At 49.2% G+C, this 16,027-nt stretch overlaps 1 protein-coding gene across 1 annotated transcript in view; it reads left to right on the top strand.

Moving 5' to 3' along the window:
• Positions 1 to 16,027, top strand: part of LOC148431177 (cadherin-related family member 4-like) — a gene marked incomplete at its 3' end in the record, with an annotated part of 102,388 nt that overhangs the window by 40,614 nt on the left and 45,747 nt on the right. The window contains exons 5-9 of the mRNA XM_088466239.1: positions 2,436 to 2,528; positions 4,374 to 4,477; positions 8,141 to 8,271; positions 10,361 to 10,544; positions 15,347 to 15,491. Of these exons, the coding sequence (XP_088322365.1) occupies positions 2,436 to 2,528; positions 4,374 to 4,477; positions 8,141 to 8,271; positions 10,361 to 10,544; positions 15,347 to 15,491 (657 nt within the window). The remainder of the gene's footprint in view (positions 1 to 2,435; positions 2,529 to 4,373; positions 4,478 to 8,140; positions 8,272 to 10,360; positions 10,545 to 15,346; positions 15,492 to 16,027) is intronic.

Raw genomic sequence — 16,027 nt, 5'->3', positions numbered from 1 at the left:
AACCCCCACTCACCTCTTTTTCTGGGGTGCGGATTGAATGGCGTGGATGTGGGCAGGCGGTGAAGTGGGTGGGCAGTGGGATTGCAGGGGAAAATGCAGGATTTGCAATTTACCTATATAGATAGGTAACCAGGAGGTGCCCTTCTGGATATTCAAATATCAATACAGCACTGGAGAAACGGCAACACTCATGGGTGCTATCATGTAAGACTTCAAATGACAAACAGCGTCCGTATTCACCATTTCAGTCTGGATTTTTATTAAGAACATTCTTGCTAAAAGTCCAGATGGACTGAAACTTTGGGCACAAACACTGTTTGCCGTTTGAATTCTTGTATGAATGTACCCGTGAGTGATGCTGGTCCTCTAATAATTATATACGCACAAACATATATGCATATTGAGGTTAAATCCTGGTTGTCGGGATGCTGGCGCTCAGAATGTCAGCGACGGAATCCCGACATTGGGCAGAATCCTGGCAGCATCATCCTGACGGTAAGTAGTAGGATATTAGGGGGAGGGGTTATATATATATATATATATATATATATATATGTATATAGGGAAAGGCGGCACTCACAGGTCTGATGAAGTGAAAGAATCAAACTTGACAACTGCGTCTGCCTTGTTCAACGTTTCAGTCTCACAGGACTTTTATCAAGAACACAATGAAAAAGACAAATACACATACCTTTATAGTGGAATGTCCAAGGTGATTGGTGCAGTGTGATGCTCCATGCTGCCGGGGGCCAGAGTCTGACATCATCACTGTGCGTCAGACACTCAGGCATCACACAGGATAAAGCAGTCTGATGCCCCCGGTGGATAGGAGGAAAAATGACTACTGTACGTCGTGGATATGTGCCTCACTATCTATTCACACACATCCACGATGTACAGTAGTCATTTTTCCTCCTATCCACCGGGGGCATCAGACTGCTTTATCCTGTGTGATGCCTGCGTGTCTGATGAGGGCCCTGCAGATCCTGATCCTGACAGCACACTGCTCTGTACTCGCAGGCTGTCTGTGACTAAAAGAAGCAGTTCTCTTCACAGGCGGGATCATCTGCACTCTGCGGGCCTCCCACTAAGCCCGGGCCCGGTACATTAGTACCGGCTGTACCCCCCTGATGGCGGCCCTGGGTACCGGCCTTGTTGTACTCTTTCGGGGGTTCTCACTCCCTGGATGTTGTAAGGGGACTTCGAATTTATGTGGCCTGTACTGTAGGACTACGTAAATCGGAGGCTCTGTTCATCTTTTATGATGCCAATCAATGTGGCTGGCCTGCATCTAAACAGACTTTGGCCAGGTGGATTCGTCTGACCATTCGTCAGGCGTATGTACACGACCTCCACCCGTATCCATCTCCTCGCATTCCGTGGGTACTTCGTGGGCAGCACGAAGAGGTGCCTCGGCTTCACAGCTTTGTAGGGCAGCTACGTGATCTTCAGTACATACTTTTGTACGTTCCTACAGATTTTACGCTTTTGCGGAGTCTGCTTCAAGTTTTGGTGGCAGCGTGTTGCAGGTTGTTCCGCACTCTCCCCCCCAGGAGGGTGGCTTTGGGGCGTCCCCACTGTCATGAAGCTCCAGTGCCCCCGAGTGGATGAAGGAGAAAACAGGATTTTGGTACTTGCCAATAAATCAATTTCTCTGATTCCACAGGGGACACTGGACGCCCAGCCAAGTGCTTCTCACCTGCTGCCCAGTTCATTGTTCTGCTTCAGTTCTGCTTCAGTTTGGTCTGTTCTAGTTGTGTGACTGCTCTATTCCTGCAGACTGTTGTGTTCCTGCAGTGAGCTGGTATGTTGGACTGATGCCCTGACTCAAACCCTCCGGCAGCTCGCAGGGTCTGTGGGCGTGTTTGTTTTTTTTTGTCTGGCCGCTCGACCATCGGCCTTGCGAGGAGACCCTGTGGTAGGGTCTCGGCTACCGCAAGGCCGAGTGGACTTCCTGTTCTAGTAGAGCAGGAAGTCCACTACTGACATCAGTGCTGTGATGTCATTTTTTATATATATATTATATATATAATTATATCAATTTAATGATCATAACATATATCTTTAAATTGATGTTGATTTTAGAACATTTGTAATCAATTTATTTATTTTGCACATTGTTTGGTTCAATGTATGTCAGTCGCTTAAGACCTATTACATTTACACAATATATATATATATATATATATATATATATACAAAATTACAAATACAGACAAGCTTTTGTTATACTTGTTATAATCCCTACTGATGTATTGGGAGAGCAGCATGTCATGTTTATAAGGGACTTTCCCTCTGTATTATAAGGAATAAAGTGTCACATGACCTCTTAGTGTATAACACCGTTACTTATTTCACTTTATATAGTACAGAATTTCTCAGTGACTTATAATATCCATATAATTACTAATACGCTGGTGTCTGTTTCCCTCCAGTATAAGATTACGCTGCCCAGTCCTTCCCCATTCACCATCACTCCCAATGGAAACGTCAATGCTCCGGCCGCAGGATTCAGCAATACAGCAGCAGTGAGTATGACCCTCTGTTCCTGATAGGTTTGTGGGGAGAGACTGACATTAGCCGTATATTTATATTCATTACCATTTATTTACAGTACATAGGGCAGAATACTCCAGTCACTCACCAGTGCTACCTACCAGCTAAACTAGGGGTAATTGTTGTCAGAAGCCAATTAGCCTATTAGTATGCTTCAGGAGTGGGGGAGGAAACCCTTGCAAAATGTAGAGAACATATAAACTCCACACACATGCACCATGACCTCAGTGCTGGTTGGAGTCACACCAAACACCCCAGCATTGTGTGTGGCCGTGATACACTCCACGTGCCTCTTGCTTTAGTCTCTTATGTTCTGTGAATTAGCTGCTACCAGGCCTGTGCGGCTTTCTTATCCCATTCTAGGTCATTCCTCTATTCTGTCTGTAGTAATAACCTCCCACAAGTCCCTTCACGTCTGATAATTGTCATTCATCACTTTATACTCTCAGCTCTCAGACATTTTATCACTTTTTCCTTCTTTTTGTTACTGTAATCACACAGAAATACGGTGATGCGTTATTGCGATCTTTATCAAGAAATCCAAAACCGAAACAAAACACGATGATGACTTAGAACCAAAACACCGGGGTCGTGCGCATCTCTCGTTATTATTATATTATGTAATTAAATGATTTAGAATGAATTTCCATATATCTATGAGATAGACAACAGGGGGAGTTTACACGTCATGCTCTGTGTATATATATATATATATATCATTTGCTGAGTCCCTTTGTCCGGAACGCTGTTTGAATTTGAATATTTAAAAGCCTAATTAAGTTGTTAATGTGACTCTTTTGCGACAGATTTCTATCAGCAATAAATTACAGAAGTTGGAATAAAACAGTATAAAACGTGATGACATTTTTCTTTTACAATAACCATAATAAATGATTTGTTATAGATAACCTTAAAATGTCAGGAAAACTACCGGAACACAGAGCCGGCACAGTGACCTGGGGAAGCGGGATAGGGGTGACCGCCACCGGCTGCTGTTCTCACGCACTACTGGTGGTCTGTGCTCTCACATGGACCCGGCCCCTGTGCGGACACTGTTTACTTTCAGCCCAGTTTGGCTCCTGATTGGCTGCCTGGCTGCATGACGTAGCTATTACATAAGGAGAGAGGGCGCGCGAGCGGCACAACACGTGAGGCTGCTGCCGTAGGGGGCGCTCTTCCCTGACCTACATTATCTAACACGTCGATTCCAGGCTCACAACTCCCAGCCAATCAGCACCACCTCAAAAGCAACGCCTCTTCTCTCTGCTTTCCATGAGAGCTGCCCGCAGCCGCTGATTGGCGGGAGGCTGGGAGACGGTGAGGCGGAGTAACAGTACATTATCATTTGCATCTATAGGGGCTCAGCTTACAGTACCCCCTGGAAACGGTCCATTTTGCTTCAGAGGCCAAATATATCATCACACTTAGAAATTGGTGAAATGTTACAATAAAAAATCTCCCAAAACCATAAAAGGGCGTGGCTTAGCCGGTTATGTGTCGCATCTGTTATTACCCGATTCCGTCATATTAACATATGATCTAACCATTATCTAGCGAAGCATTTTCCATACCTATGTTCTGGGTTCCAATTGGTGAAATGTTGGCCCCGGGCATACTAGTGTAATGTATATATTCTATATAGACTACATACATTATGCATCCTGTGTATATAAATCACACTGCTCTACAGCTGTTCCTCTCATATAACACAGTATGTCAGGGCTATGGGGGGATCCCGACACCCTTACTACCCCCGTATGTCCCCTGCACTCCAGAGAGAGCGGTAACTCATGTCTGTCTGATCTGTTTTCCTCCAGATTTACCAGCTGCAGATCACGGTGACAGACAGTCGGGGAAACACATGTAACGGGACGCTCAATGTCAACGTGCTTCCTATATACGACAACCCCATCAACTTCACGTGAGAGCCGCAGGAGGGGCAGATTGGTGATGCACACTTAGACATGGGAGGGGTGTTCTGTTAAAGACTGGGGTCATTGTCTGCAGGTACCTAGAATGAATGTCAATGAACAGGACACATACAGATGTGGCCTCATACACTGCTGTACGGCGTTATACGCTCGGCGCCACTGAGCTGTTCCGAGAGGGTCTTATTCGCATTGCAGAGGCAGCAGACCACCACTCAATGTGCACTACCGACGCTGGGCTGCAACTTTACCCGCAACAGAAATCCGTTTTAAACACATAGAAAGTTCCAGATGAACCATAAAAGCCGCAGACACCGCATTGTAGCGCTTCGTACACAGATTCAGACTCTGATGTACTAATGTCACACATCAAACTGATCAGTGTAATCTAGCAGATTGCGCAAATGGTGCTCAGCGAGGCCGTTTGGTGCGATTGAAGCCACAGTGTATGAGCACGTATCTGTATGTGCTGCACAGTGTAATAATATAACACATGATGACCAGATGTATATTACACATATATTGCTCCAGCAAGACTTCACCAACACACAGAAATATTATACACAAACGCACACTAGGGGCCTAAGTAACGGAGCAGGTACATATGCAGCTGGTATATTACAGTACAGCTCCTCCTCCTGCAGCCGCTGACTGACCAGTAACTGTGCTCCTCCTCCTGCAGCCGCTGACTGACCAGTAACTGTGCTCCTCCTCCTCCTGCAGCCGCTGACTGACCAGTAACTGTGCTCCTCCTGCAGCCGCTGACTGACCAGTAACTGTGCTCCTCCTCCTGCAGCCGCTGACTGACCAGTAACTGTGCTCCTCCTCCTGCAGCCGCTGACTGACCAGTAACTGTGCTCCTCCTCCTCCTGCAGCCGCTGACTGACCAGTAACTGTGCTCCTCCTCCTCCTGCAGCCGCTGACTGACCAGTAACTGTGCTCCTCCTCCTGCAGCCGCTGACTGACCAGTAACTGTGCTCCTCCTCCTGCAGCCGCTGACTGACCAGTAACTGTGCTCCTCCTCCTCCTGCAGCCGCTGACTGACCAGTAACTGTGCTCCTCCTCCTGCAGCCGCTGACTGACCAGTAACTGTGCTCCTCCTCCTGCAGCCGCTGACTGACCAGTAACTGTGCTCCTCCTCCTCCTGCAGCCGCTGACTGACCAGTAACTGTGCTCCTCCTCCTCCTGCAGCCGCTGACTGACCAGTAACTGTGCTCCTTTTCCTCCTGCAGCTGCTGACTGACCAGTAACTGTGCTCCTCCTCCTGCAGCCGCTGACTGACCAGTAACTGTGCTCCTCCTCCTCCTGCAGCCGCCGACTGACCAGTAACTGTGCTCCTCCTCCTCCTGCAGCCGCTGACTGACCAGTAACTGTGCTCCTCCTCCTGCAGCCGCTGACTGACCAGTAACTGTGCTCCTCCTCCTCCTGCAGCCGCTGACTGACCAGTAACTGTGCTCCTCCTCCTCCTGCAACCGCTGACTGACCAGTAACTGTGCTCCTCCTCCTGCAGCCGCTGACTGACCAGTAACTGTGCTCCTCCTCCTCCTGCAACCGCGGACTGACCAGTAACTGTGCTCCTCCTCCTCCTGCAGCCGCCGACTGACCAGTAACTGTGCTCCTCCTCCTCCTGCAGCCGCTGATTGACCAGTAACTGTGCTCCTCCTCCTCCTGCAACCGCTGACTGACCAGTAACTGTGCTCCTCCTCCTCCTGCAACCGCTGACTGACCAGTAACTGTGCTCCTCCTCCTGCAGCCGCTGACTGACCAGTAACTGTGCTCCTCCTCCTCCTGCAGCCACCGCTGACTGACCAGTAACTGTGCTCCTCCTCCTCCTGCAGCCACCGCTGACTGACCAGTAACTGTGCTCCTCCTCCTCCTGCAGCCACCGCTGACTGACCAGTAACTGTGCTCCTCCTCCTCCTGCAGCCGCCGCTGACTGACCAGTAACTGTGCTCCACCTCCTCCTGCAGCCGCCGCTGACTGACCAGTAACTGTGCTCCACCTCCTCCTGCAGCCGCCGCTGACTGACCAGTAACTGTGCTCCTCCTCCTCCTGCAGCCGCCGACTGACCAGTAACTGTGCTCCTCCTCCTGCAGCCGCTGACTGACCAGTAACTGTGCTCCTCCTCCTCCTGCAGCTGACTGACCAGTAACTGTGCTCCTCCTCCTCCTGCAACCGCTGACTGACCAGTAACTGTGCTCCTCCTCCTCCTGCAACCGCTGACTGACCAGTAACTGTGCTCCTCCTCCTCCTGCAACCGCTGACTGACCAGTAACTGTGCTCCTCCTCCTCCTGCAGCCGCTGACTGACCAGTAACTGTGCTCCTCCTCCTGCAACCGCTGACTGACCAGTAACTGTGCTCCTCCTCCTCCTGCAGCCGCTGACTGACCAGTAACTGTGCTCCTCCTCCTCCTGCAACCGCTGACTGACCAGTAACTGTGCTCCTCCTCCTGCAACCGCTGACTGACCAGTAACTGTGCTCCTCCTCCTCCTGCAACCGCTGACTGACCAGTAACTGTGCTCCTCCTCCTCCTGCAGCCGCTGACTGACCAGTAACTGTGCTCCTCCTCCTCCTGCAGCCGCTGACTGACCAGTAACTGTGCTCCTCCTCCTGCAGCCGCTGACTGACCAGTAACTGTGCTCCTCCTCCTCCTGCAACCGCTGACTGACCAGTAACTGTGCTCCTCCTCCTGCAACCGCCGACTGACCAGTAACTGTGCTCCTCCTCCTCCTGCAGCCGCCGACTGACCAGTAACTGTGCTCCTCCTGCAGCCGCCGACTGACCAGTAACTGTGCTCCTCCTCCTCCTGCAGCCGCTGACTGACCAGTAACTGTGCTCCTCCTCCTCCTGCAGCCGCTGACTGACCAGTAACTGTGCTCCTCCTCCTCCTGCAGCCGCTGACTGACCAGTAACTGTGCTCCTCCTCCTCCTGCAACCGCTGACTGACCAGTAACTGTGCTCCTCCTCCTCCTGCAACCGCTGACTGACCAGTAACTGTGCTCCTCCTCCTCCTGCAGCCGCTGACTGACCAGTAACTGTGCTCCTCCTCCTCCTGCAGCCGCTGACTGACCAGTAACTGTGCTCCTCCTCCTGCAGCCGCTGACTGACCAGTAACTGTGCTCCTCCTCCTCCTGCAACCGCTGACTGACCAGTAACTGTGCTCCTCCTCCTGCAACCGCCGACTGACCAGTAACTGTGCTCCTCCTCCTCCTGCAGCCGCCGACTGACCAGTAACTGTGCTCCTCCTGCAGCCGCCGACTGACCAGTAACTGTGCTCCTCCTCCTCCTGCAGCCGCTGACTGACCAGTAACTGTGCTCCTCCTCCTCCTGCAGCCGCTGACTGACCAGTAACTGTGCTCCTCCTCCTCCTGCAGCCGCTGACTGACCAGTAACTGTGCTCCTCCTCCTCCTGCAACCGCTGACTGACCAGTAACTGTGCTCCTCCTCCTGCAACCGCTGACTGACCAGTAACTGTGCTCCTCCTCCTCCTGCAGCCGCCGACTGACCAGTAACTGTGCTCCTCCTCCTCCTGCAGCCGCCGACTGACCAGTAACTGTGCTCCTCCTCCTCCTGCAGCCGCTGACTGACCAGTAACTGTGCTCCTCCTCCTCCTGCAGCTGACTGACCAGTAACTGTGCTCCTCCTCCTGTTGCAGGCAGACGTCCGTGGTTGTGTCTATCCCGGAGAATGGCGGGCCCGGGCAGAAGGTGCTGGTGGTGAAGGCACAAGGGAGAAACGTCCTCTATGAGATGATTACTCCCAGCACCTCCTATTACATAGAGTCAGGTATCCCAGCACCTCCTATTACGTAGTTAGGTATCCCAGCACCTCCTATTACGTAGTTAGGTATCCCAGCACCTCCTATTACGTAGTTAGGTATCCCAGCACCTCCTATTACGTAGTTGGGTATCCCAGCACCTCCTATTACATAGAGTCAGGTATCCCAGCAACTCCTATTACGTAGTTAGGTATCCCAGCACCTCCTATTACATAGAGTCAGGTAACCCAGCAACTCCTATTACATAGAGTCAGGTATCCCAGCACCTCCTATTACGTAGTTATGTAACCCAGCACCTCCTATTACATAGAGTCAGGTAACCCAGCACCTCCTATTACATAGAGTCAGATAACCCGGCACCTCCTATTACATATAGAGTCAGGTATCCCAGCACCTCGTATTACATAGTCTGGTATCCCAGCACCTCCTATTACATAGTCTGGTATCCCAGCACCTCCTATTACATAGAGTCAGGTATCCCGGCACCTCCTATTACATAGAGTCAGGTATCCCGGCACCTCCTATTACATAGAGTCAGGTATCCCAGCACCTCCTATTACATAGTCTGGTATCCCAGCACCTCCTATTACATAGTCTGGTATCCCGGCACCTCCTATTACATAGAGTCAGGTATCCCGGCACCTCCTATTACATAGAGTCAGGTATCCCGGCACCTCCTATTACATAGAGTCAGGTATCCCAGCACCTCCTATTACATAGTCAGGTATCCCAGCACCTCCTATTACATAGAGTCAGGTATCCCGGCACCTCCTATTACATAGAGTCAGGTATCCCGGCACCTCCTATTACATAGAGTCAGGTATCCCGGCACCTCCTATTACATAGAGTCAGGTATCCCGGCACCTCCTATTACATAGAGTCATGTATCCCGGCACCTCCTATTACATAGAGTCAGGTATCCCAGCACCTCCTATTACATAGAGTCAGGTATCCCGGCACCTCGTATTACATAGTCAGGTATCCCAGCACCTCCTATTACATAGTCAGGTATCCCAGCACCTCCTATTACATAGAGTCAGGTAACCCAGCACCTCCTATTACATAGTCAGGTATCCCAGCACCTCCTATTACATAGAGTCAGGTAACCCAGCACCTCCTATTACGTAGTTAGGTAACCCAGTACCTCCTATTACATAGAGTCAGGTATCCCAGCACCTCCTATTACATAGAGTCAGGTAACCCAGCACCTCCTATTACATAGAGTCAGGTAACCCGGCACCTCCTATTACATAGTAAGGTAACCCAGCACCTCCTATTACATAGAGTCATGTAACCCAGCACCTCCTATTACGTAGTTAGGTATCCCAGCACCTCCTATTACGTAGTTAGGTATCCCAGCACTTCCTATTACATAGAGTCAGGTATCCCAGCACTTCCTATTACATAGAGTCAGGTAACCCAGCACCTCCTATTACATAGTCAGGTATCCCAGCACCTCCTATTACATAGAGTCATGTAACCCAGCACCTCCTATTACATAGAGTCATGTAACCCGGCACCTCCTATTACATAGAGTCATGTAACCCGGCACCTCCTATTACATAGAGTCAGGTAACCCAGCACCTCCTATTACATAGAGTCAGGTATCCCAGCACCTCCTATTACATAGAGTCAGGTATCCCAGCACCTCCTATTACATAGAGTCAGGTATCCCAGCACCTCCTATTATATAGAGTCAGGTAACCCAGCACATCCTATTACATAGAGTCAGGTAACCCAGCACCTCCTATTACGTAGTTAGGTATCCCCGTCACTGTGCATTAATGGGGAATTACCGTATACTAGCCGTATTTATATTGGACGCCTTCCTGATGACGTGGCCACTAGGTGGCTCTGTTCTGTCGGCATCTCTGATTAGTGACTGACATGGCAGCTCTCACTCGCTCATACTATAATGAGGGGGGATGTGGCCTACACAGCGGGGGCTCCCATACTGCGGGTTCCCCGATGCTCTTTGAGGTTGGAGGCAGGAATGTTAGGCACCCCCTTTCCCCCATGTGCAGGCATCAATGTCCTGTGCTTCCCCTGTGCCCCTGACCCCATAGGTCCTCATACAGTCACCTCCCATTACTGCAGGAACTGGAACCATCATGACGACCTACAACCTGGACCTGGACACGCTCCCATCCCTGGCCAGCACCGTCCTTCTGGTACGAGCCTATGACCAGTACCAGCGAAGCAACAGCGCAACCGTCACCGTGACCATTATGGTGACTGGCGTCAATGATGTTGCCCCACAGTGCAGCCCTGCCGTGGTTGTGTGAGTAACCTACCGTACTGTACAGTGATATTCATGCTAAGCATTACACTGGGCACATGAGAAGTGATACTGTGCAGTTCTACATACAGGCAGGATAAAACAGATACTGAGAATGACACCCAGCATACAGAATGTGGGAAGTGATACTGTGCAGTTCCCATTACGTACAGGGTAAGAGCAGATACTGAGAATGACACCCAGCATACAGAATGAGGGAAGTGATACTGTGCAGTTCTCCATACATACAGGGTAAGAGCAGATACTGAGAATGACACCCAGCATACAGAATGTGGGAAGTGATACTGTGCAGTTCCCCTTACATACAGGGTAAGATCAGATACTGAGAATGACACCCAGCGTATACAGAATGTGGGAAGTGATACTGTGCAGTTCCCCATACATACAGGGTAAGATCAGATACTGAGAATGACACCCAGCGTATACAGAATGTGGGAAGTGATACTGTGCAGTTCCCCATACATACAGGGTAAGATCAGGTACTGAGAATGACACCCAGCGTATACAGAATGTGGGAAGTGATACTGTGCAGTTCCCCATACATACAGGGTAAGAACAGATACTGAGAATGACACCCAGCATACAGAATGTGGGAAGTGATACTGTGCAGTTCCCCATACATACAGGGTAAGAGCAGATACTGAGAATGACACCCAGTGCACAGACTGTGGGAAGTGATACTGTGCAGTTCTACATACAGGCAGGATAAGAGCAGATACTGAGAATGACACCCAGCGCACAGAATGTGGGAAGTGATACTGTGCAGTTCTACATTCAGGCAGGATAAGAGCAGATACTGAGAATGACACCCAGCGTATACAGAATGTGGGAAGTGATACTGTGCAGTTCCCATTACGTACAGGGTAAGATCAGGTACTGAGAATGACACCCAGCATACAGAATGTGGGAAGTGATACTGTGCAGTTCCCCATACATACAAGGTAAGATCAGATACTGAGAATGACACCCAGCATACAGAATGTGGGAAGTGATACTGTACAGTTCCCCATACATACAGGGTAAGATCAGATACTGAGAATGACACCCAGCATACAGAATGTGGGAAGTGATACTGTGCAGTTCTACATACAGGTAGGATAAGAGCAGATACTGAGAATGACACCCAGCATACAGAATGTGGGAAGTGATACTGGGCAGTTCCCCATACATACAGGGTAAGACCAGATACTGAGAATGACACCCAGCATACAGAATGTGGGAAGTGATACTGTGCAGTTCCCCATACATACAGGGTAAGATCAGGTACTGAGAATGACACCCAGCGTATACAGAATGTGGGAAGTGATACTGTTCAGTTCCCCATACATACAGGGTAAGAGCAGGTACTGAGAATGACACCCAGCGTATACAGAATGTGGGAAGTGATACTGTGCAGTTCCCCATACATACAGGCAGGATAAGATCAGATACTGAGAATGACACCCAGCATACAGAATGTGGGAAGTGATACTGTGCAGTTCCCCATACATACAGGGTAAGATCAGATACTGAGAATGACACCCAGCATACAGAATGTGGGAAGTGATACTGTGCAGTTCTACATACAGGTAGGATAAGAGCAGATACTGAGAATGACACCCAGCATACAGAATGTGGGAAGTGATACTGGGCAGTTCCCCATACATACAGGGTAAGAGCAGATACTGAGAATGACACCCAGCATACAGAATGTGGGAAGTGATACTGTGCAGTTCCCCATACATACAGGGTAAGATCAGGTACTGAGAATGACACCCAGCGTATACAGAATGTGGGAAGTGATACTGTGCAGTTCCCCATACATACAGGGTAAGAACAGATACTGAGAATGACACCCAGCATACAGAATGTGGGAAGTGATACTGTGCAGTTCTACATACAGGCAGGATAAGAGCAGATACTGAGAATGACACCCAGCGCACAGAATGTGGGAAGTGATACTGTGCAGTTCCCCATACATACAGGGTAAGAGCAGATACTGAGAATGACACCCAGTGCACAGAATGTGGGAAGTGATACTGTGCAGTTCTACATACAGGCAGGATAAGAGCAGATACTGAGAATGACACCCAGCGCACAGAATGTGGGAAGTGATACTGTGCAGTTCTACATACAGGCAGGATAAAACAGATACTGAGAATGACACCCAGCATACAGAATGTGGGAAGTGATACTGTGCAGTTCCCATTACGTACAGGGTAAGAGCAGATACTTAGAATTACACCCAGCATACAGAATGTGGGAAGTGATACTGTGCAGTTCCCCATACATACAGGGTAAGATCAGATACTGAGAATGACACCCAGCATACAGAATGTGGGAAGTGATACTGTGCAGTTCCCCATACATACAAGGTAAGATCAGATACTGAGAATGACACCCAGCGTATACAGAATGTGGGAAGTGATACGGTGCAGTTCCCATTACGTACAGGGTAAGAGCAGATACTTAGAATTACACCCAGCATACAGAATGTGGGAAGTGATACTGTGCAGTTCCCCATACATACAGGGTAAGATCAGATACTGAGAATGACACCCAGCGTATACAGAATGTGGGAAGTGATACGGTGCAGTTCACCATACATACAGGGTAAGATCAGATACTGAGAATGACACCCAGCGTATACAGAATGTGGGAAGTGATACGGTGCAGTTCCCCATACATACAGGGTAAGATCAGATACTGAGAATGACACCCAGCGTATACAGAATGTGGGAAGTGATACTGTGCAGTTCCCCATACATACAGGGTAAGATCAGATACTGATAATGACACCCAGCATACAGAATGTGGGAAGTGATACGGTGCAGTTCCCCATACATACAGGATAAGAGCAGATACTGAGAATGACACCCAGCATACAGAATGTGGGAAGTGATACTGTACAGTTCCCCATACATACAGGGTAAGATCAGATACTGAGAATGACACCCAGCATACAGAATGTGGGAAGTGATACTGTGCAGTTCTACATACAGGTAGGATAAGAGCAGATACTGAGAATGACACCCAGCATACAGAATGTGGGAAGTGATACTGGGCAGTTCCCCATACATACAGGGTAAGAGCAGATACTGAGAATGACACCCAGCGTACAGAATGTGGGAAGTGATACTGTGCAGTTCCCCATACATACAGGGTAAGATCAGGTACTGAGAATGACACCCAGCGTATACAGAATGTGGGAAGTGATACTGTGCAGTTCCCCATACATACAGGGTAAGAACAGATACTGAGAATGACACCCAGCATACAGAATGTGGGAAGTGATACTGTGCAGTTCTACATACAGGCAGGATAAGAGCAGATACTGAGAATGACACCCAGCGCACAGAATGTGGGAAGTGATACTGTGCAGTTCCCCATACATACAGGGTAAGAGCAGATACTGAGAATGACACCCAGTGCACAGAATGTGGGAAGTGATACTGTGCAGTTCTACATACAGGCAGGATAAGAGCAGATACTGAGAATGACACCCAGCGCACAGAATGTGGGAAGTGATACTGTGCAGTTCTACATACAGGCAGGATAAAACAGATACTGAGAATGACACCCAGCATACAGAATGTGGGAAGTGATACTGTGCAGTTCCCATTACGTACAGGGTAAGAGCAGATACTTAGAATTACACCCAACATACAGAATGTGGGAAGTGATACTGTGCAGTTCCCCATACATACAGGGTAAGATCAGATACTGAGAATGACACCCAGCATACAGAATGTGGGAAGTGATACTGTGCAGTTCCCCATACATACAAGGTAAGATCAGATACTGAGAATGACACCCAGCGTATACAGAATGTGGGAAGTGATACGGTGCAGTTCCCATTACGTACAGGGTAAGAGCAGATACTTAGAATTACACCCAGCATACAGAATGTGGGAAGTGATACTGTGCAGTTCCCCATACATACAGGGTAAGATCAGATACTGAGAATGACACCCAGCGTATACAGAATGTGGGAAGTGATACGGTGCAGTTCACCATACATACAGGGTAAGATCAGATACTGAGAATGACACCCAGCGTATACAGAATGTGGGAAGTGATACTGTGCAGTTCCCCATACATACAGGGTAAGATCAGATACTGAGAATGACACCCAGCGTATACAGAATGTGGGAAGTGATACTGTGCAGTTCCCCATACATACAGGGTAAGATCAGATACTGATAATGACACCCAGCATACAGAATGTGGGAAGTGATACGGTGCAGTTCCCCATACATACAGGATAAGAGCAGATACTGAGAATGACACCCAGCATACAGAATGTGGGAAGTGATACTGTACAGTTCCCCATACATACAGGGTAAGATCAGATACTGAGAATGACACCCAGCATACAGAATGTGGGAAGTGATACTGTGCAGTTCCCCATACATACAGGGTAAGAGCAGATACTGAGAATTACATCGAGCATACAGAATGTGGGAAGTGATACTGTTCAGTTCCCCATACATACAGGGTAAGAGCAGATACTGAGAATGACACCCAGCGTACAGAATGTGGGAAGTGATACTGTACAGTTCCCCATACATACAGGATAAGATCAGATACTGAGAATGACACCCAGCGCACAATGTGGGAAGTGATACTGTGCAGTTCCCCATACATACAGGGTAAGATCAGATACTGAGAATGACACCCAGCATACAGAATGTGGGAAGTGATACTGTGCAGTTCCCCATACATACATACATGTAGGAATGAATACAGCTATTCCATGTGTGCATAAGCATGTTGTCCTGACTTTTCTCCTGTGTTACGCTCAGTGCACAGGTTCCCCAGGACCAGCCTATTGGTTACCAGCTTGCGGACTTATCTTGTACAGACCCAGATGCCAATGTCTTCTCCTACTCCATCATTCCCAATGCCAACTCCCTGTACTCCTTCCGCATGCTGGGCTCGCAGCTTCTGGTCAGTACCATGTGTGTATTACGTCGCTGTGCTGCGTCTGCCGTCAACGTGTACAGATATAACCAGGTCTGAGAGTTCTACATTTCACATCGGGGTTTGGGCATACCTCCCTAGATCCCCTTCAGTAGTTGTACCCTGACCTTATCAGATACTCTCCATGTGGACCGAGAGTGGGAATAGTAACCTGCGGCGAGCGTAGCGAGCCCGCAAGGGTACAAATTTCTTCTTCTGGTGGCCTTAAGGGCATAGTACCTCACTTCCGCCCTCACTCCACTCACTTCCAGGTACATCTGCTGAAGGGGATCTATACACAACCATTCTGCTACTGCAGGGGCGTGGCAGCAGTGACAGTGTCCCAATCACCCGCCCACTCACCCTCCCAATCACCCGCCCACTGAGCCTTCCAATCACCCGCCCACTGAGCCTTCCAATCACTCAGCCGCCCACTCACCCCGCCCCTCAGCCTCCCAATCACCCGCCCACTCACCCTCCCAAACACCCGCCCACTGAGCCTTCCAATCACCCGCCCCTCAACC

The sequence above is a fragment of the Taudactylus pleione genome, unplaced genomic scaffold, assembly GCF_031769625.1.
Source record: "Taudactylus pleione unplaced genomic scaffold, aTauple2 ptg002710l, whole genome shotgun sequence".
Lineage (NCBI taxonomy): Eukaryota > Metazoa > Chordata > Amphibia > Anura > Myobatrachidae > Taudactylus > Taudactylus pleione.
The sequence above is the reverse complement of the archived record's forward strand: the minus strand, read 5'-3'. Positions and strand labels throughout refer to the sequence as shown.